Below are 23,232 nucleotides of genomic sequence, written 5' to 3' on the forward strand. Positions count from 1 at the left end.
ATATCCAAACATAAAATAACATTTTCCGGAAAGTACTAGTCAGTTCGTGCTTTCACTTATAGATTCATTGTATATTTCCGGTTCTGTGAGAAGACGTTGCAAAATGTCGAGTGAAGAGAAAAAGGTTGTCCTACCCAAGACCGCATCAGATCTACAAAGATTGAAGCTGGAGAAACTGATGAAAAAGACGGTAATTTAAAAAATGGCAGTAATGAAAATGATTGGTGGAACGTATGTACATCCTCTTCCCAGCCTTATCAGTTGGATTCAACCACAGGCTGATTGTAGCTATTTTATAATACTGATTCTTGATATTTTCGTAGCATAATAGTTATATCTCAAATAAAGAGCGTCCGATTCCTGTGATACATCACAGTTCGCGAAAAATATAGTATTATATATGTGGATATACAAAAGTACAATTACCAACTAGTGTAGTGCCTGTGTTAAGGTAGCTTTTCATACAACTGTCTGAAGGGAATACATGAGCTGATCTCTATATATCCTTCTCTGTGTTTGACTCTACATTATCTCTAATTAAAAGAAACAAGGACCTGTGGTATGGACAGTAATTACAAAAGAATAAGTACTGACCTTGTCTGTCAATTCTGAATTCTATAGTAACATCTATAAACAAGGAAATCCACATGCAGGTAGTACAACCAATGAGAGCAACTCAAAGGAAAGAAGAGAAAATAAGGAAAAGATCCAGTAAATAATAATAAAATATATACTATGGTGCCAAGATCTCTTTCAATCTCTTGATTATTTTAGAAAAGAAAGACATCTTAATCATAATTGACATGAACTATATCATCAATAGATAGTTGTTCTTAAACGGCTCTTTGTTGTCATACAAGGCTATATATTTATATTAAAATTGATTTTCCCCCTTTTGCTTCATATGATTTGAAACCATGAGTAATTGATCTATACATTGATTTGTGAATTTTTTTCTTTTTAGGATAAAGAAGTCGTCATAGCAGAAAAATCTCAAGAATACAACCCAAGAGCACCTTTAGAGTTCATCAGGAATGTGTGGGGTAAGATAGGTTTATAAACAGTCTGTCAAAGCAATTTCATTTTGTAGCCATGCCAGTCTTGTGTGGTAACCTGGTCACACGTGTTTGAGGGGAAAAATGGGTTCTGCCTCTAGATGGCTGAATATACAAATGTCCCTCTTTCTAAAGATCAGTAAGCTAGGTTTTATTTAATTGTAATAGGAAGGAGTAATAATGTGTTGTTTTCATGACGTCACCATTTCATGTTGTTTTTATCAAGATTGATGACGTAATAATTGAATATTGTTGTTCTGAAGATGGATCGCTTGGATCCGAAACATGTAAACAACTCTTAGCACGAATAAATCATGAATTGGACCCGAACTGCTTCGTGTTGTGCCTACTCTCGACGTCTATTCTACTGTAGATAGTTTGAATTTGAATTTTTATTTTCTGATGCCCATCTTAACTAATAACATGATTGATCGGTTTTCTAAGGATGATGGTGATGATTGTGATTTTGACGATAATAATGACAATGACAAAGAAATTAGAAAATTTTCACAAATTTTGCAGGTGCTGGCTACTGTAAAGTTCAATTTAAACCTGTAATACAAATAAAAGAATGGAGACTCTTATTACTTTTCATGCAATGGAATCCTTGTCATGGTGTCGTGATACCAATATCATACACAAAGATACCATATGTATGGAATGATTTACACATCCATTTTAGTGCCAAAACTGATATAACTTGTTTCACAATTGTTGTAAAAATACAGCATATCCTTCAGACTTTTGATTACCAGTGAAATGAGATAAAATTTACAATCTTATTAAATGTTTGCTAACATTAATGTTAGGTTGTTTTAAATTCTAGTCTGTCATCTGACAGGGTTAGTTTAATGTAATTTTTGTACATTTTGCATTGTAGGATCCAGTGCAGGAGCTGGTAGTGGGGATTTTCATGTTTACAGAGGTGTAAGGAGAAGAGAGTACGCTCGGCAAAAATTTGTTTTAGAAAAAGCAAAGCGGGTATGTTTGATAGATATCAGCTTGTATTCTGTACATGTTGAACAAAGAGCTACTGAAATCATTCGCCTTTGTCTGTTCTCACACAATTCTTGTTGTTGCTATTTCTTGAGTAATATTTGTTGGGTCTCTGATACTTTATATATAGATTCCCTAATTGTACCGTTTTGATTTTGGGACTGCTTACAAAACAAAATGGCCAACAGGCAGTTATCAAGGATTTTGACCATGCAAGTTTGTTGCTGCTATTTCTTGATAAATACTGGTCGGATCTTTCTCAATATTTCATATGTAGGTTCCTTGTTTCCTAGTTAGGTCCTTCTGATTGTAGAATTGATAACGAAACAAAATTGCCATCAGGAGACCTCTTTGGATTTGGCAGTTAAAGATTATCATTACAATGACTGGAAGGAGTTTCATGTAATTAAGAGTAAATACAGTAGAAAATATGGGAAAAGATCCAACTTTTAAAGAACCATAAAGATCAAATAATGTTTGATACCAAGATCCTGATAGGGATCTTATGTCAACACATCTTCGTCAAGTTTGTTGGTATGATCATTTGTCAGACTATTGACATACAAAGAGAAACAAATTGTGCCTCTCTGTTGTCTAACTTGAGGCTGAATTGATCAGAGAGCTTATCAAACAAGTCACAAAGGTCTTGTAAATTTCTCTAGTTTCACTTTCAGATGTATATTGATGATGTTTTGTCTATAAAAAAACTCGAGATATATTGACTGTGTCCATTGTATATGCCAACCAGAATTGGAAATCAAGGACATGACAGGATCTTCTACATCAGCAACATATCTCGATCTTTTCCTGCAATGAAACAAACATTGACAGTTTTCCACCAAGCTTTATTATAAGTGTGATGATTTCAATTTTCCTATTGTGAATTTTCCATTTCAGAATAGCAACATTCCTGCAACCCCATCCTGTAGTATTTACATATTGCAGATGATTTAATGTTTAAGGGCCAACTCAAAATATCACGATTTTTATCGAAGATATCAACAACTGACAAACTCACAACAAAGTGTTTTGAGAGATGCAGGTTCATGAAAACTATGTAGAGTTTTTGCAGTTATCATAGTAATTGCATTGAAAAAATATTTAACTTCTTAGTTTGGAATGAAGCTGGTTGTGTTTGATTCTCATTAGTTTGTCTATTAGTTTTGTTGTTGTATACCTTGTTCTCATTTGGGAAAGTGACATTACTCCCTTGTATTGAATAAAATTCACATGGTGGATGTTGACGATGAAGCAGAAGACACTTTCTCATTGTCTTCTTCTCTTTGTATGTTTTTTCAGGAGTCTCTGTGTAAATCTTTTTATTGTTAATATTTTGTCCTCATTGTATTGAATTTCAGTTTGGATTATGATTCTGCTCAGACACTGGTGTTCTTTTGTTGTTTGAATATGTTTGCTTTGTGAGTAAATAAGTTCGAAATTCAAGGTAATGATGGGTTTGAAAGGACATATCTATTTCATATATATTTTGACCCTTCAGATTTGTGATATATTGACAAATGTCACAGGTCAACTGGATGTCCTCAAGGTATACAAATGTTTAATTAATAATTGTCAATATCCCTATGTTTATCAGGAAGAAGCAGATGTTGAATACCAACAAAAAGTAGAAGAAAACCTGAAGGCTGCAGAGGATCGTACAGCAAAGAAACGAGCAAAACGACAGAAGAAAAAACAGAAGCAAAAAGGAAAGAAACCAAAAACTGAAGTCAAAGGTCAGTGCATTGTATATGTAAAAGAAAAATAGAGTATGATATTAAGTGATGTGATAATAAGCAAGATGATATTACTATTACACACTGTAGTATTAAGAAAATTGAAAGTTATAACAATGTTGCTAAACACTTGTATGGGTGGTCGGGTGGCACAGTGGTAACGCACTCGCCTTTCACCAAGCCTACTGGGGTTCGATTCCCGGAACGGAGGTGAAAAGGTAAGGAGTTACCTGTCTGACCACGTGGGTTTTCCCCTGGTACGCCTGTTTCCTCCCACAATAAGACCCCTCGCACGCTTACATCCGGGCCAACAAGAGTGATTAGTATAAGTTGACATAACTTGTTTCGCAATTATTGTAAAATAATAAAGTTTATATTACTTGTATACTCCTTTTGAATACAATTACATTACCTTTTGGTGTAAAATATCAAGTATATGATTACAAAACAAAAACATATTGTCTTTGATGCAAACTGATGTCAGCACAATGTATATGCAGACATATATTTATAATTAACTTTGTCCTAAATTTATCATGAGAATGTTGAGATATATTGGACTTCAGCATGGGTTTACATAGGTTCTGTCTCTGAGATATATATATTTAGTGAATTTTAATATAGGGGATATGTTTGGTTGGCATTTTTAAACATGCATATCTTAAATTATCAGCTGTGCATATTGATAAATAAAGTAAACAGCATCAGTATGAATTTTGAGTAATAAAATCAACCTAGCTGGGACCTTTTCACATACAGGCAATGCCAAAATATATTTTGAAACTGAAAGTCATTGTAAGCTTTTGTATGCAATTCTTATTTAAACCTGTTGATATCTTGTTTCAGTGAATAAATAAGTTTTGCACTTGTTCTGGGGGAGCATGCAGTATTCTCAAAGTGTGAACATAATTTTGGTTTGAAAATTTTTCTCTTTTTTTTTTTTGTGAAGACGTCTATATATTTTTCATTTGCAGTAAAGGAAGAAGAATCTGATGAAGAAGAAAGTGAAGAGGATGAGATTAAAGGACAAGAAAATGACACATCATCTGACAAAGTTATAAACAATGGACATAATAACACAGATTCTTCATGACAGTGACTTACAAGATATCATTTTCATGTTTTCATTTCAACTGGAACAGACTATGTTTCCTGTGATCATATTTAAAATCATGCATTTTTAAATCAATTTATCACATTTTAGAATATTAAGTTTGTGAATTAAAAAGGACATTTTAAAAAGAATTCTTTTCTTCTCATTCTGTTTCATTAGTAATTTAATAGACAGTTTTATGTTACGAAAATGAAAAGAAATAAATAGCCATATTGATTTGAGTTTTTCAAAATGTTGGATTGCAGATTGTAATATGCGTGTCCTTCTTGATTGGTTGAACTATTGTAAATCCTTCTGTTTCCGAAGCATTGAACATAACATGCGACTATTGGTTCGAGAGATGCCTCTACTAGTCAATTATTTTTTGGCTTTTTCAAATGTGGCGTGTTTATGTCTGCAAACATTTCAGGTTCAATGTTGTGTCCTAGAGATTTGGGTTTTGCACGCCATTCACTTGATTTTCCTCTTTTGTATTGCTTGAAGTGCTCAGTTCACACATGTGCTGGGCATCATCTTTCCTATCTATTTTTGAAAGGCTTATCAAAACAAAACACTGTTGAAATTCATGATATACTCATAAATCATATCTTGTGTAAAGTTTATAAGCAATGAATTGTAATATTAAAGAAAATGTTTCAAAGTACAGTGTATATGTTTAAGTTAAAGCAACCAAAGGATTTTTCTCATAGAGTTACTCCCCTTGATAAAGTGAAGTCTGTGCCTTACTTGTGTGATAAAAATTAAATTCTAGTACAGGAATAGAAGTTATTAAGTGTAGGGTTGAAAGCAAACTGATAAAAATTTAATTATATATATATTTTTTAATTCATAAGTTGAATTTGGTGTTAATATGTAGTGTTTATCCAGTCATAAATCATACTTTTCAATAAGGTCCCTTGCATTTAAAAATCAGTAGAAATGCCCAAATATAGAATGTATTATTGCTCTAAAACAAGACAACTACTTGATGAGTCAGTTGTTTTATTTTGGCAGACTGGGCTTATTCCTTGATAAATACAGTACAGTTGTCTGTCAGATAAAATGAATTGTTACATATAAACTTTTACAAAAATGTAATTTATTTTGGTGCATATTTCTTCAAAGTCAGGGGGTAGACAATTACCTAACAATGAAACAGCGCTGGTGTATAATCATGGTGGACAGAACTTATAAGACAGACTGATGGTGTAATTCTTAATAAATACATTAGTGTGCTGATGCTGAATTGAGAGAAAAGTTGAAAGTTTATATAAATGGCACATTTAAAAGCATTGGAAAATAATAAGGCTAAATGACTTTTAAACAGAGATGTGTTGTATATGTATAATACTTGTACATTTTGATGCTATTATCTAATAAAATTTTAAAAACTTTCAATACTTTTTGATATTTTTTTCTCAAATACTGGAAATTGATTTCAGTAGAATCATCTTATTGTTTACTGGTAAGACTTCACTTACTATTTACAAAGTGAGTGTTATTGACAAAGCAGAATATGCCATCTTGTCATTTTTATTGTCTCTGTGCTATGTTTTTTTCATTAATATTTTGCAATAGTTTGGTATTTTCTTGGTTGTTCCTTTAAGTTTGATGTTTTTCGCATCTGATTATACAATGTATTATCTTCCAGGAATATTTAATTTTAGGTCACCTGAGACAAAGGCTCATGTTGATCTATTGCAATCACCTCCCGTAATGTGTGTCCGTAAACAATTTTAACATTTTTGACTTCTTCTCAAAGGGCCCAGCACCGATTTCAATGAAATTTTGCAGAAACCTCTCCTGGCCTAAGATGAACCAAAAGGGTGATTCATATGGTCCCAATTCCACAGGGGCTTGAGAGGCGGGGCCAAAAGTGGTCAAATTGACTCAGATTTCAAAATGTTCTTCTCAACAACCAGATAAGGTAGAATTAAACACTCTTCATTGATGGAAGCATCTTAAGGTGCTTTACCAAAATTGTGAATTGAATGGCCCTAGGATTCACAAATTTCCTTGTGGGGAAGGGGCAAATTTTGCTATAAATTATAGAGGAAATTTGTTTAATTGCCATTGGAAATATTTCAAACTTATTTAGAATTATGAGTAAAGGATGACTGCTATATGGTATGTCCATATTGATTGTGACTGATGGGTGGGGCCACAAGGGGTTAAAATTGACTCGTATATCAATATACTTCTCCTCAACACCCAGCTATGGTAGAATCAAATGCATTTCATGGATGGAAGCATCTTAAGATGCCTTACCAAAATTATGAATTTCATGGCCCCAGGGTCTTGCATTTCCCGTGGGGAGGGGGTAAAGTTAACAATTGTTTATATAGGCGAAATAGATTTTTGAGCATAATTTGATGAATTTCCATCGAAAATATTTAAACTTGGTTAGAATTTTGAGCAAGGGATGACAGCTAGATGGTATGCCCATGTTGATATTGACTGGCACCCAGTGGATGATGGGCAGTGCAAAAAGGCGTCAAATTGACTTAAATTAACAAATATTTTCTTCTCAATAGCCAGGTATGGTAGAATCAAATGCTCTTCATGGATGGAAGCGTCTTAAGGTGCTTTGATTACCAAAATGGGTCTCAAATTTCTTCCTGGGGAGTTGGTTAACTTTACAGAAATTTTCATAGGAAAATTGCATTTTTGAGAAGAACGTTTATTCCAGAGTAGAAATATCTTTGTAAGAATTATTAGCTTAGGATGACAGTTTTGATGGTATGCAGGTATTGACACTGGCTTATTATCATCAATGTCACAATTTCTTTTTCAAGACACTTGAAAGCTACTTACCTTTTAACTTCATAATCAATATTGCTTTTGTCAGGTGTTTATCAAGGTGCCTAGGCCTCCGTTTAATTTTTATTCAGAGATACTTTTTTTTCCCTTGGCCAATGAAGATGCAATATATAATATTCATCAAAAGTGTACATGACATGAACCTTTCGTCTCGGGTCAACTGAAGACACAGAATAACACATGTAAGTTTACCACAACTGATCTGTGGTGAATTTTGTTTTATTTCTGACTGGTTAAAGACATGTTAAATATATATATATATATCTATACCGGGTATACGCTATATACAATGGACTTTATATCACAGATTCTTCATTATCTACAGCATTGTGGACGGATTTCTTTTCAAAATTCTGTATAAAACATACACCATGTATATTTTTACAAAAAAAAAACCCACTCTCATTCCTGACTTCTTTCGTTCGAACGGACTAGTCAAACAAATTTATTATTAGGCAATAAAGCACTTAGCACTTATTCCAAAAGCAACAAAATAATTATATCACACACATATAAGGACTATAAAATGAGACACAAATGAGACAGTTATATTTACAATTAACACTACATTGAAAGACCTGGTATAAAATACCCTAGACATCTAGTTAAAGTTCTTTGAGCCACTACCAATAGAAAACCTATTCATATTGTTATTATTGATGAAGAAACAAAAAATGTCAAAAATGTATATTCTATGCAATTCTTACTGACGGAAAAGACAAATACTGAAAATAACAAATATTGCCTGTTTTGATGATATAATTCAGTGACCAAAATTTTGAATCATTACAACTTTCTACATCCGACATAGTAATTGAAAAGTTGTGTTTTACCATGTCAACATGTGAACATTATGTTCTAACACAATGTGATGAATAACACAGACTTCAATGCACAAGTTTAAAGATCAATCTAAATGGAAATATTAATCTTATACATTTTATTGTATTCTGGTATATAACGCAAAATCACACTTTATTAGAGAAAACTGAACATTTTCCTGAATAACTTGATGTTATACTTGAGAATAATATCAGATAACCCTCACAAATTTGAAATGAAATGAAAATCTAAATGTAGGCGTGTATTGTTCAGTAAAAGATTAAGATATATGTACATGTTAAGTTAAAAATATGAGATTGATTATAAAAAGAAACCATAGCATCTTTGATTTGAGTGTATTCTTGACATGACATATGAGGACTTAATTCACAAATCATGTCTTGCAGATACATAAAAGTACTCTTTGAAAAGTAATTCTTTAATAAATTTTCTATGTTATTTTCAAAAGTTTCGGCACGTCCTGGTACCTGCCTCAGACATGACTCCAGTCACTGAGAAAAATGTTTCAAAATAAATTTTTGTTTCCAAGCTGCAGTTAAAAAATAGGCTGCTATAAGACTTTACCCAAATGGGAATACAGGTTATCCCAAGAACACATCAAATATGTTAGCTCTAAGACAAAAGGAACTTTTGAGACCTGTATGAGACCCTATGATGCTGGACAACCACCGATACCTTACTCCTAATAACTAGGCATCAATCCTGAGATACAATCATAAACAAAACCCACATGTATTCAGCGACTCTGGGTTTAGATGTCCTTTTTTGTCAACAATATTTCAAATATATGTAGTATACCAGCTTAAACTTGCTAATATTGATAATTCCATATAAAATCATAATTAATTTAGAATACATTTTCTGATTAAACAGATTATAAGTTCTTATAACACAACCAGAAGATTTGATTGTGACGTTACAATGACTATACGATCACCTTCATCACACAATGGGGTAAAAAAATTCTTTTTCTTTTTATCTGATTTAATATTCTGTAATGAGTATATATTGGTGTTTTGAATAACATCTAAATTTTAAGTAATAAGGAACTTGTTGCTTAGATTTGATGTTTGTGTTTTCAACTTTGTTTCTTAATACTAACTAAAACTGACTGGAACATTCATGATATAAAACTACAGCATGTTTGTCTAGCTCTGTACTGGTGCAATACCTCTCTACTGTTAAGTGTTTCAGTAAAGCGTGTTTTTGCTCTCTCCATTTAACTAATTTTATTTACACTCATTCACAATAGGACACAATCTGGAGTTCAAATCTTCAGCAAATGTAAGTAACTGCATAAATCATTATTACAAGGTTTTTAGTAGCATTCAGTCACAAAGTAAGATATTTAAAATAATCAAAACATAAACACAGTTCATGAAATGTAATATTATTGTGAAATGCTTCTTGTAATTATTGCATCAAAAATAAATATCACCAATTGTACAATTAAGCTTTGTTCCCCTTTCGTACTTCTTTCAGTCATTTTTACATTTTAACTCTGACTGAAACACTGTTTGAAATTTTGAGAATTATTCACTATATACAGCTCTGATTGTAACCTTAGGGATACTTCAATGTGTGTGTTCAGATTCATCAATCTCAGAAACAAAGGACGGACTTAAGATCAGATCACATGTAGTGATATGTTCAAATTAAAAATAATAAATAAATTACAATATAGTAAAATTCATACATTTCTAATCCACACACTTAAACTATAGATTTGACATGAAATACCAGACAAACACTTAAACTATAGATTTGACATAAAATACCAGACACATACTTAAACTATAGATTTGACATGAAATACCAGACACATACTTAAACTATAGATTTGACATGAAATACCAGACACATACTTAAATTATAGACTTGACATGAAATACCAGACACATACTTAAATTATAGACTTGACATGATATACCAGACACATACTTAAACTATAGATTTGACATGAAATACCAGACAAACACTTAAACTATAGACTTGACATGAAATACCAGACACATACTTAAATTATAGACTTGACATGAAATACCAGACACATACTTAAACTATAGACTTGACATGAAATACCAGACACATACTTAAACTATAGACTTGACATGAAATACCAGACAAACACTTAAATTATAGACTTGACATGATATACCAGACAAACACTTAATCTATAGACTTGACATGAAATACCAGACAAACACTTAAACTATAGACTTGACATGAAATACCAGACAAACACTTAAACTATAGACTTGACATGATATACCAGACAAACACTTAAACTATAGACTTGACATGAAATACCAGACACATACTTAAACTATAGACTTGACATGAAATACCAGACACATAAACTATAGATTTGACATGAAATACCAGACACATACTTATACTATAGATTTGACATGATATACCAGACAAACACTTAAACTATAGACTTGACATGAAATACCAGACACATACTTAAACTATAGACTTGACATGAAATACCAGACACACACTTAAACTATAGACTTGACATGAAATACCAGACACATACTTATACTATAGACTTGACATGATATACCAGACAAACACTTAAACTATAGACTTGACATGAAATACCAGACAAACACTTAAACTATAGACTTGACATGAAATACCAGACAAACACTTATACTATAGACTTGACATGACTATAGACTTGACATGAAATACCAGACACATACTTATACTATAGACTTGACATGATATACCAGACAAACACTTAAACTATAGACTTGACATGAAATACCAGACAAACACTTAAACTATAGACTTGACATGAAATACCAGACAAACACTTAAACTATAGACTTGACATGATATACCAGACAAACACTTAAACTATAGAACTATAGACTTGACATGAAATACCAGACACATACTTATACTATAGACTTGACATGATATACCAGACAAACACTTAAACTATAGACTTGACATGAAATACCAGACACATACTTTAACTATAGACTTGACATGAAATACCAGACACATACTTAAACTATAGATTTGACATGATATACCAGACAAACACTTAAACTATAGACTTGACATGAAATACCAGACAAACACTTAAACTATAGACTTGACATGAAATTCTATCTCTATAGTATAGTGGTAGGTTATAATCAATATTCTGATCACACTCATACAATATAGCATTCATAGAATGTGGACCCTTCCAAACATCTATCATACTGCAAAATAAAGATATACTGAGTCTCTATTTTTGTTTGTTTTTTATAATTTAATATGAAAATTACTCTTCGGTTCACACTTAATCTTGTGGCTAAGTTTAGCTCAATACATCTACTTATACTTATTTCAATAGTTTGGGAACATATCAACTGGTTGATTATGAATACCCAAGAAATGAAAACAAACCCCCCCATGTAAATGAGTGATTCCACAGTAGCAGACTTAGTTTTAACACACAGACATGGCATTCATAATAATCTCACTGATCACTTTACAATTTGTTTTGTTTGATATACTGTTTACTGCCTTTTAATTTTGTAAATCATAATTGTTATACTCAAATAAAACCATCCTTAAAGACCCATTTCATTTAAACGGAAAAGTCAGTAAAATTAAAGTACATGTATCAGAACTAATGGGATTATCTCATATGATTTCAATTATGTATCTCAAACATATCATGCTACACAGTATATAAATGAATAAGAGAATGTTTAACTGTTCCTCAGAGATACATAATGTGTAAGATAAGGTATCTGTGCTATTAGAGATACATAATGTGTAAGATAATGTATTTCTGTATTATTAGAGATCTCTGTACTATTAGAGATACATAATGTGTAAGATAATGTACTATTAGAGATACATAATGTGTAAGATAATGTACTATTAGAGACACATAATGTGTAAGATAATGTACTATTAGAGATACATAATGTGTAAGATAATGTATTTCTGTATTATTAGAGATCTCTGTACTATTAGAGATATATAATGTGTAAGATAATGTATTTCTGTACCATAAGAGATACATATTGTATAAGAAAATTAAATTAAACAAGATGAGACATTGAGTTTGGACGGAATTTAACACAATTTGACTTCAATATGGAATATATTGGTTTCAACATTAAGCCATTACAAAATGCAGGTTTACTTTCATTTGGTTTTTTGTCTGTTTGATAACAATATTTGCAATGAATAAATAAATAAAACTCATTATTTTAGATATATTTTCTAAAGATTTTCAGAAGTATGGAAATGCCCTCCAATGTTCAATGTTTTGTAAAGACCAACTGAAAATAGGAATACCAGTTGTATTTGATGTTGAAGCCTATGGACATGGACTTTATCTATGGGCTTTGAAAATGTTCTCCAATTAAGATAGTCAACATTAGGTAATTGATATACACATATATTTGAACTTGAAAACAGCAAGTACACAGTATCATGCCTTTTCTGAATTCAGCCCTGTGGATGTACTTGTGGCTCCTGGTCTGTTCCAAGACCAATTCCTTAGGCCCTGCAGATGTACATACTGATCCTGGTCTTAATGGTCTACCCACATCCTCATCAGTTCATGTGTGGCGACCCAGAAAAAGGTCTGTTAGCATTGCCCATATTCATGGGACTGTTGCTGTAGAAAACAAGAGACCTGTAGCTATCCACTCATATGAAACTGCAGCAGTTTTCCACATCATTAGCCCTACAACTGTACAATGTATATATTTAACCCCTACAGAGGAGGCCTATTCTCAAGGCGCTGACATGATAATCTACTTTATTGACCCTGAAGCTGTATATGTGACCCTTACAAAAGAGAGTTATCCACATGGTCCTGAAGCTGTACATGTGACCCCTACAAAGGAGGTGTATTCACATGGCCCTGAAGCTGTACATTTAAGACACTGATTTGGTTGTATGGAAGATTAAGTCATGATTTGAGGCCTGTCACCGGGGTCCAGACCGAACGGAAGCCTGGGATCCATACATACTAGACCTAGTCCTCTGGTTCATATTGTGTTGGTAAGCTATTTCTCCATCCAGTTCAATGAGGTCTTGTTTTAATTTCTCGTTCAAGGAACGCACTGATTCTGTGAGAGAAAAAAATAAGATAGAAGTGATTAATGAAAACATATACCAGAACTTACCACCAACACACGTTATTCATTAAAACTGACTTTGGTCACAATATCTCGAAACACCTTCAGTAAACATTCATGATGTAGTTATGATGATTAGAATACTATGATGAAAAAACTCCTGATGTACAATGTGTAATTATTTCAGGTACATTGCATGGATAAATACTTTAGTTTACATAAATGAGCTAAGTTTTCCTGTGCAAGACTGCATACCTGCAGTAGATAATTGGGAAGCAGCCCGGCTGTCCATCCTTGCTGGTGATTCTGTAAAGGGAGATAACCAAATCAGTATCCAAAGGGAGATAATCATATTATTAAAAACTGTTTATACATGTATTTAAACATATCATAAGAGTAAATTTAGATTGTCTCAATCATGAAATTTTCTTGGTATTTTCAAATCTACCGCACAAACAAAACAACATTTTTATAGAACACACCAATCATTATCTTAAACAGACAAAAAAATTCCTGGACTTCAAATTTATCAAAAAATGAATAAATATTGGCTGTATTATTGTTTAAAAAAGATGTCTCTACTAAGATTCACCTGAACACACTGGGAAACAGTCAAGTTCATTTTTTGACAAAAGCTGACAATTCCATATATTCTGTTTTGTTTTATATTCATACCTTATCAAAATTGTTAGAAAGAAAAAAAAAACCATACATGGTATGTTATAGTCTTATATTTTGAAAAATACTACAAATTATCAATAAAACTACCAAGTCAGCAGAACGATATATAGATACATAATACAAAAACGTGAGAAATATATCTTCTAAAGCATTATACAAATGGATACATGCAAAGACAGGTGGTATGCAGGAGCTTTAAATTTTTCCATTTTTTGCAAAAAGGAATAAAACAGCAAAAAGATCAAATAAAAACACCTTTATATTATTTCTTTAATGTAACTTTGTAAAACAATTTCTGGAAACCGAAACATATTGTTTTAGATAAGAATTATGAAGTTACCTTCACATTGTATATCCTTTCACTTAAATCAAAGATACAAATGTACCTTGTATACTTTAAATATATACACTGTATATTGGTTCATTGTTTATTTCAGAACATACAAATAAAACGATTTCCAATAAGGAGGATACAACACACAAACATTTATCTTGGGGAGTGGTTTCATGCAATGGATTACTGACACTAAATGAAAGGAGAAAGATAACAGACTTGGCATTTTTAGTGAAACAATTTATAGACAGAACACAATGTATCAGAATAGAGGAGCTACAGAATTAAGGAAACAGAAATGTCCAGAAAGAGATTAAAGTGTAAAAGTCTATTGAAAGACAGCAATACCAAAAAAGACTTTGAGACAGGGTCTCCTTGAAGTAGCAGTTAATAAACTTACTGAACAACTTATGGAAGCCTTATCGCTTCATCCAGAGCAATGAAAGTATGTGTCTTACCCAAGGACATGACCATATTAGCATAGACTAATCTGTTTTTCAGCTTCCTGAGAAATTTTTAAGTGCCACAGGTAGAGAGTGTCAAACCACGCACCTCAGATCTTCACCTGTGGTTACATAGGCCAACACTATTCAGTGACAGAGCTGTCGCGTCCCTGTTGAGTATTAGAGACAGAGCATATTTGAGATGAAAGAGATCCAAGGACATCTGAGATGAAAGCAATACAGCCAGAATAAAGAGGAAGTCAGTAGGACATCATAGACATCTTAGAGCGAAAAGACATTTGGAAATAGAAGAGAATGATTTTTAAAAAATGATTCAGTTGTACAGGATAAAGGAGATGGCAGCAATACACTACAGGTCATAGGAGAGAATCAAAAGAAATGGCTACAAGAATATTTGCTGAAAAGGATATAAGAGATAAGCAGTTATGAGGACATGTGAATACAGCCTATAACACAAAAAAACAACATGCAGGCATCACAAATTGAGCTACTGGTTAACATAGTAACATATGCAACAACACAAAGGAAAGGTTTTGCCTTGAAATCAGATATGAAAGTTAATATATTCTATAATAAATCTAACACAAAGACACTGACACAGAGAAAATGTTGAACATATCGAAACAAATTGAGGTTTTGGCTTGGCCTAAAAGACTTCACATGTTTATTTGTATTTGTGATGGTGCACATGATAATGGATATAGGTACAATATTTCACAAGATGAAATGAAGAGGTTACAATATGTATTTCACCACGTATCAATTACTGTTTACATTCCAAATATATACAGTGACAATATGAAAATAATCTTTTGTGTGCATTTTCTAGTAAGATTTACCTCCCCTTGGTAGGTTATGTCAGGAAGCATTCTTTTTTGAGCGCTTTTTGCCCGTTATGGAATTGTTGCTGTCTGAATACGAGTAAATACACAGCAACATTTGTTATAATACTTACAAGATTCTAAAATATCAATATTTCATTGTGTTTTCAACATTGCATTAATGAACGAATAAAACTTTTGTTTTAAATTCTAGCTCGTACACTCTGATACAATTATTTAAACAGTCAATAAAAAATCTCGTGCACAATTAGACATTTAAAAGACCAGTAGTACATCTATGTGGTTAAAAGGAATGATTCAATAGGGTATTGAAATAAAGACATACTAAAAATATGTTTTAAAAATGTCTCTGATATTCCAGTCTAGCTTGATATAATCATGTTTGCTATTGTATATAATTTTTAGATACTAAAACTCTAGAACCATTTTGTCATAAGAGTACTTGGTGTTTTTAATGTTACATGTCATTTATTTTGAATAGAATTCTACCAGTTTCTTTTCAAGGAATAGTTTAGTACTGCTTTACACAGAAGATCTTTCAGTAAAGACCATTTTTTCTATCTATCTAGAATATATTAGAATTAAATTGAGTAAGGAACAGACACACACGATTTTCCATATCTTCCAGATGTATACCAGAATGGAGAAAATGATTGAGTCAGCTGAATTCCAATCTAGTATGGTGGATATATAAAGGGTTTATTTCAAAAGCTGAAACTCCTACCACTAAAATTAGTCCTACAAAGATCTAATTCCATTCTTTTATCTGATTAATTTGTATCATTGTTAAGAAACCATTAATCCAGCAAGACGGGTAGACATTGTGGGAGGAAAGGGATGGCCGGGAAAAAGGACAAAATCAATGTCAACTAAAAGTTTGGTATAAAGCAGCATTTAGAGGGCACATCTAACCACTTACATCACGGAGACATATCAGTGGAATGAAAGGACCTTAACTCAGGAAGACTGGTGTTCTTTATTTTATTCCATTCTTTCATTTGACTACGCTTAGTATGAATATACATATAGCTCTTTGTCCCTGAACCACTGCTTTCCCACGACCCTGATGGTGGAAAGTGAAGTCAGCGAATGACAGAGTATTCTCGTATTAGTAAATGTGCAATAAAGATATTGATTATGAAAATAGATCATTCAGAATTGCAAAAAAGCATTTAATTGTTTGGCATCAAGCTTGATAAAAGGCGGGGATCAAAATAAAGTTATTTTTCGTTCAAGAAAAAAAACAAAATGACAAAGAATATTTTATGTTAGATGATTAATAATTCATAAAATATATAAACATGAGATTTTCCATACAGGTACAGAAAACACAACAAATATTACAAAACCACAGCATTCTAGATTCATTTCCCTTTCACACAAAGAACTATAGTATTTTATGGATAAATGCACCTAACATTCAAGTCGGCATGCAATATGTATTTCCACCACCCTCAAAAATTCTTTTGGTTAGGAAAGTTTTCTGGTTGCCATGTGAACAAAATTTACCTTGTCTGATTGGTCCATTTGCCATGTGTTGTGGTGGCATGCTGGGAGGTGGATGATCATATGCAGGTCCTCCATTTTGGTGATCGGGGGGTCTGAAATAATAAAATAGAATTATTTTAGCATGAAAGAACAAGGAAAATACTCAAAGCTGAGTCTCCGCCATGATAACTGACTGGCTCTACCAATTAAGCCAAAGAAGCATGCTCTATCAGCTGAGTGTCAGAGAACATATTTAACACTATGTATAAGCCATATCACCTACTCATTTTACACTACTCACTGTGTCTATCTTGAGAGTACCTAAATCTCAACCCAAGTTTCCATATACCACAACCAGTGGCATTTCTTTGGGTGCCAATGTGAAAGAACAGAAAAAAATACTTATTCCTGTTAAGTGCCCCAAACCAAGAATTAAATCTGGGTCTCTGTTAGGATACTTGACTGGCTCTCAACTGAGCCAAAGGCAGGGACTGTATATTTAACACACTATACAAGCCACATCGACCAGGGTTGCTTACATTAGTGAAGCTTTTTGGATAATCATCTGTAATATTTGTATATCATAATTTACAATCAGACTAAAGTAAAAAAGAATCTCGAATTTACTTTGAATTTTTTCTAGCTTAGCAATATATTATAGTGTGTTAACAATCTACTCTCACATCTTAAGCTAAATATTTTTTGTGATGGAACATCATTCTAATTCCATTCCAAATAAATGATGGCTGTAAATACAGCTGATGCATGTGTAATGTTTTATCACTAAAGTGATTTTGTCAAGTAACAACTCAGGAGTAACAACTTAGGGGTGGGCCAGATAGATAAATACTTACACGTAAGCAGGTCTCATGATGGGTTCTGCCAGTCTGTGAGGGGGTCGACGAGGCTTGCTATTATTGGGTGGAGGAGGTGGTGGGGGACCCTTGCCTCTGGTTGCCCCATTAGGACTCGGTGCTACAGCATACTGCTCTTGTGACTGTAAATATTGAAGCTTTATTGCACTGCAGTGTCATTGGCTGAGAAGTTCAACTATTCTGTTGAGGTTAGTATTCACTCTGAATTTAGGTCCTATATCTACTCTTCTACGTTAAGACTGATTAGACATATATAGATTGTACAGCATTTGGCATATACAAAACCATTATAAATGATTCATACATTCGTAACAACACACTAAGAAATACTGACACTATTCTATACCTCACAGCCACTTGGGTACGAAACGTTGAATAATATATGCTGAAGTTGACTAGAAGGCTTCATCAGACACAAACATACTGGGTAATGTCTCTGTTGGTGACTACAGGACTAGATTTCATCAATATCAGACACAGACTTACTGGGTAATGTCTCAGTTGGTGACTACAGGACTAGATTTCATCAATATCAGACACAGACTTACCAGGTAGTGTCTCTGTTGGTGACTACAGGACTAGACTTTATCAATATCAGACACTGACTTACTGGGTAATATCTCTGTTGGTGACTACAGGACTAGACTTTATCAATATCAGACAAAGACTTACTGGGTAATATCTCTGTTGGTGACTACAGGACTAGACTTTATCAATATCAGACACAGACTTACTGGGTAATGTCTCAGTCGGTGACTACAGGACTAGACTTCATGAGTATCGAGCATTTCAGAGCATATACTTACCGGATAACGACCTTGCTGGCCAATCGGGAAAGGCTGACCGCTCGGTTGAGGGGAGCGATATGGCAAAGCAGGAGACTGTCTAGGGGACTGAACTTGTGATGGAGCATTGGACGAAGGCTGGCTGTAGGGGTCAACTGGTGGGCGTCGCCAGGCAGTTGGACCAATTAACCTGTAATATACAACAAAGTTCAAATCAGCATCGTTACAGCACTTTTTCCGTAAGGAAAGTGTCCATGGAACCGAAAACAGCCAGAGCAATAAATGTTAACTGTCCAGACATGTGCCCTTCTCTGAAATACGTCACATTTCTGAATGATTCTGCAAAATTAATGGCCAATTTCCCCCCGATTATGAATAAAATACTTAAAACATCCTAAAAATTACATATTAAAGTACTAGAAATATCCATTTCAAGGTACACTGTATTAAACAATACTTAAAACAAACAAAATGGTCTATTTCATAAATCATTTTCTGGATAAACATTACATATGGCCATGTCTATTTAGTATGTCTTACGAAGTTTGTAAAACTGTCTTGTGTTTTAATCTATATCAGCATACAGAACATTAATAATAAAAAAGTTTTGTACAATCACCAACTAAATACTGATTTCCTCCAAACTACAATGCTAAACCTTGCTCCAAAACAACTCATTAGTACATGTACAACATATTTATTATTTGTCCCAAACTTTATATATATATATATATATATTATAGTAAAACAAAATTGTTTTCACGAACTAAGTAACATTAATATTTATTAAATCATTAAAAAAAAAAAAAACCAAAAAAAAAAAAAAACCAAAAAATAATTGATAGTATGTTGCCATGACAACCACTACTGTAGCAACCTTATAATTGTCAATTGTGGTACCTGTACTTTACTTACATAATTCAACTTCAGTAGTGTTACCTATGAAGACTTCGGTAATCTTACAAAATTAACCGACAGCCATTTTATAATGACTTACCGGTACAATATTAATATTTGAGATCCTGAGACTAAATTAATTAGTGAAATATACATATTATTTGGTATACCTTTGACATCATAATTACTGTAAAAGTTATTTTCAAGGATACTATGTTCAATTTTTGTGAGGATACAATAAAAAAGGGGAAAAATACCTTTAATGTTAAGCTTCTATGGTGCTAAATGTTGTTTAATGAATTCAAATAACTTTAGTCTTTTTTTCTCTTCATCATGCATTTTTAAAACAAGAGGATACTAAGGGTTGTATCAATCATATTTCAATCACAAAAAATAATCTTCATAGTATTTCAAATTATAAATTCCAAACACTTTCAGGAATTCATCTAGTTACCTTGTGCTTAAATCTTACACGGGCAAACAAGTTCTGTTTATTGAAATTGAAGAAAACAGTTCAATGGATTGAAAAATGAAAAAAAAACACTTCCCAGAAATCAATGAAATATATGACGTGGTTAAAGAAAGTATTAAAGCTATGAATCTTACATGAGCTAGCACTAGCCTCTAGTCATGATTTAAATTTCCTGGGAAAACATTCAAATTCTCATTCACTTATCACATAATATTACCATTTTTTCTTGAGATATATAGCTTCATAGAAAGCCTTCTTTCAGATTGCTATACTTTCACAAAAAGTTTTCAAACCATTTTATCATATTACAGAAAACTCATTTAAATTTCTGCACTTTTCTTTTTTTTTTTTCTTTCCCAAGAAATCTACATATAATACTATCAAGAATCCTACCATACTTGAAGTTGGTACATCTGCTTTCTCTGTTGAGCCAAATTGTTCAAAGCCAGCTTGTTAACTTAACACTATTGAACTGTTATATGGAGTAAATTCACTGTTCTTTTAGGACAATAGAAACAATCATGCTCTTATCATACTTGCTAACGATATTAAATTTTTTTTGTGAAATTTTTCCTACTTAATGAGCCAACAGTAACTTCTGTTGGTTGAATCAATGTTGCAGGTATTTGTTTTCCTTGACATATCTAGTGCTGGGCTGCTATTCTCTATACCATTCATTACCTATAAAATTAATGTTCATTATACTGCAGAATCATAAATTATTCTACCAGGAAATGAAATGTCTCCAGCAAACAATATTTCATAAATATATCAAATCATGGTGAAATTCAAAATTTATCAATGTCAAATGAAAATGAATTGAAAAACATGTTTTCTCTTGAGTATGGCGAGCATGTTTAATTGTCTCTTCTGTCCTTCAAAATAACACCTTTATTATATTTTTTCAATGCAAACACATGCACTGTATATGATATCTAATGGTTTTTTTTACAGAGTGAACGCTAAACAAGAGACTTTGAACAATGGCATGCAGTAATTGACTGTTATATAAAAACACCTACTAAAGTACACACCATCTCACAAAACAGACCCAATTTCAGTTCCAAATTACATGCTTATTTTACTTATTTCTAAATCTTACCCAAAGAAATTGCTGAAAATTAAAATTTTCTTAAAAATTATGTTTTGATAAATATTATGTAAACTGCAATTTAAATTGAATGAACTGTGATGCTTTTTTCACTGAGAAACAAGAAACTCTACAACTTGGTCTAATTTTCAAATAATTAGAAGAAAAATAGACATATATCAGCATAATTTATAAACTGACACAGGAATAATTAGTTATTTAAGGCTACATGGTATATCATTGTGAAAAATCTTCAATACAAAAGAGTTCCAAGACAGTAAAAAGTCAGAGATATGATATAAGGTAGATGGCAACTTCCTCCATAAATCATGCTGCGCAAAACATCTGTAAATTCTACATGGCGACACACATTTCCAGTAAAATCACAATATATACCCTACAATCTCCAAACATCACACTAAATCAACTTCTGCAGTTGAATGGAAAAAATTAGTACTGAAATTTAATCCAAACGATACAGTGAAATCCAGTTATACTGCCACCATTTGTTAAACAATTTTTGGCAGTAAAGGAAATAGGTGATATAAAGAGGGAGATATCCAAATATTGGATCAGAGAAGACAAACAAGTGGCATTGAGGTTTTACTGTATTTAAGACATATTTGAGCCGTCAGAAGTGTTCAACCCTATACTAAGTGGGACAGAGAGAAAAAACCAAGAAGTCAATGGTACCAAGTAGCACTCAAACCTTTCTGTACCTTTCTAGATCTTCAATTCTCTTCATCATCTTCTCATTGTCTTTGTACAGTAATTGTTGCTCTCGTCGAATCTTATCCTTTGTTGCATGCAGATCAGCATTTTCTGTCCTTTAGAACACAATATACAGGAAACATAAAGCACTGTATTCAGCTTTAGATCTTCATTTATGCGGACAATTTACATATTCATGTAAGAATTTACATATTCATGTTAAATAAGAAATTACATATTCATATGAATTTTTTATGACCAAGCTTCATCTTTTATCAATTTCTTTCAACCATTCATTTTCAATTACATCATTTGTTGAAGACCATTTTAACAAAGCAAACCTGCTTGAAATTCAAAATTTTTGTTTAACTATTTCCTAAAAATATACACTACCTCAAAGCCTCATTTTCAATCATATACTCCTGTAACATTTCATATAATCCTGCTTCCTCAGATTTGGGGTCAGTTTTGGGTTTGTCTCCGCCTGATAAAGATATAACAGGAAATGTCAATCATTTATCTTTGATGTAGCTAATTAATTATGTAATCAACATCAGAACCACTGAGAAATTCTGAGTTACTGTCACCATCATGAAGATTACAGATGGCACACAAATATTATGAAAAGCTTATGTTTTCCTTAACATTAGTATATCGTGGAGGGTAAAAAGTAGGCAGGTTTAGACTTGTTGATAAACAGGCTCTTAAACCTGTGTCAGTGTAACACAAGAGTTTGTAATGAACTTTCCTATGCCACCCTAATGAAGAAAACATGAGATGTCAGATAACAAACCCCATGAAGCTTTTAAATTTGTTATTCACATATATATCTACATGTAGCAAGTAGATAAAGGAAGGAATATCAACACCAGGGATTCACTGACTTTGTCTATTTTTTTATTCGACATGTTTGGGATGGCAAGGCCAACCGTCATCAGACCT

At 32.6% G+C, this 23,232-nt stretch overlaps 2 protein-coding genes across 2 annotated transcripts in view; one reads left to right on the forward strand and one right to left on the reverse strand.

The window, feature by feature from the left end:
- The first annotated feature begins 99 nt into the window (after positions 1–99).
- On the forward strand, positions 100–5,007 carry LOC132547382 (PRKR-interacting protein 1 homolog). The gene is made up of 5 exons (XM_060211140.1): positions 100–190; positions 965–1,043; positions 1,936–2,036; positions 3,646–3,784; positions 4,759–5,007. Exons 1-5 carry the CDS (start codon positions 104–106, stop codon positions 4,875–4,877), a joined length of 525 nt encoding a protein of 174 aa, XP_060067123.1. The 5' UTR covers positions 100–103; the 3' UTR covers positions 4,878–5,007.
- An 8,492-nt stretch (positions 5,008–13,499) lies between these two features.
- LOC132547377 (kinesin-like protein KIF12) overlaps positions 13,500–23,232 on the reverse strand; it is a 62,402-nt gene continuing 52,669 nt past the window's right edge. The window contains exons 14-20 of the mRNA XM_060211136.1: positions 22,684–22,768; positions 22,299–22,406; positions 19,142–19,310; positions 18,315–18,457; positions 17,482–17,573; positions 13,907–13,957; positions 13,500–13,642 (exon numbers count right to left, since the gene is read on the reverse strand). Coding sequence (XP_060067119.1) covers positions 13,500–13,642; positions 13,907–13,957; positions 17,482–17,573; positions 18,315–18,457; positions 19,142–19,310; positions 22,299–22,406; positions 22,684–22,768 — 791 coding nt within the window. The remainder of the gene's footprint in view (positions 13,643–13,906; positions 13,958–17,481; positions 17,574–18,314; positions 18,458–19,141; positions 19,311–22,298; positions 22,407–22,683; positions 22,769–23,232) is intronic.

This window comes from Ylistrum balloti, unplaced genomic scaffold, assembly GCF_031769215.1.
Source record: "Ylistrum balloti isolate Yb309-2 unplaced genomic scaffold, AGI_CSIRO_Ybal_v1 Utg369952, whole genome shotgun sequence".
Lineage (NCBI taxonomy): Eukaryota > Metazoa > Mollusca > Bivalvia > Pectinida > Pectinidae > Ylistrum > Ylistrum balloti.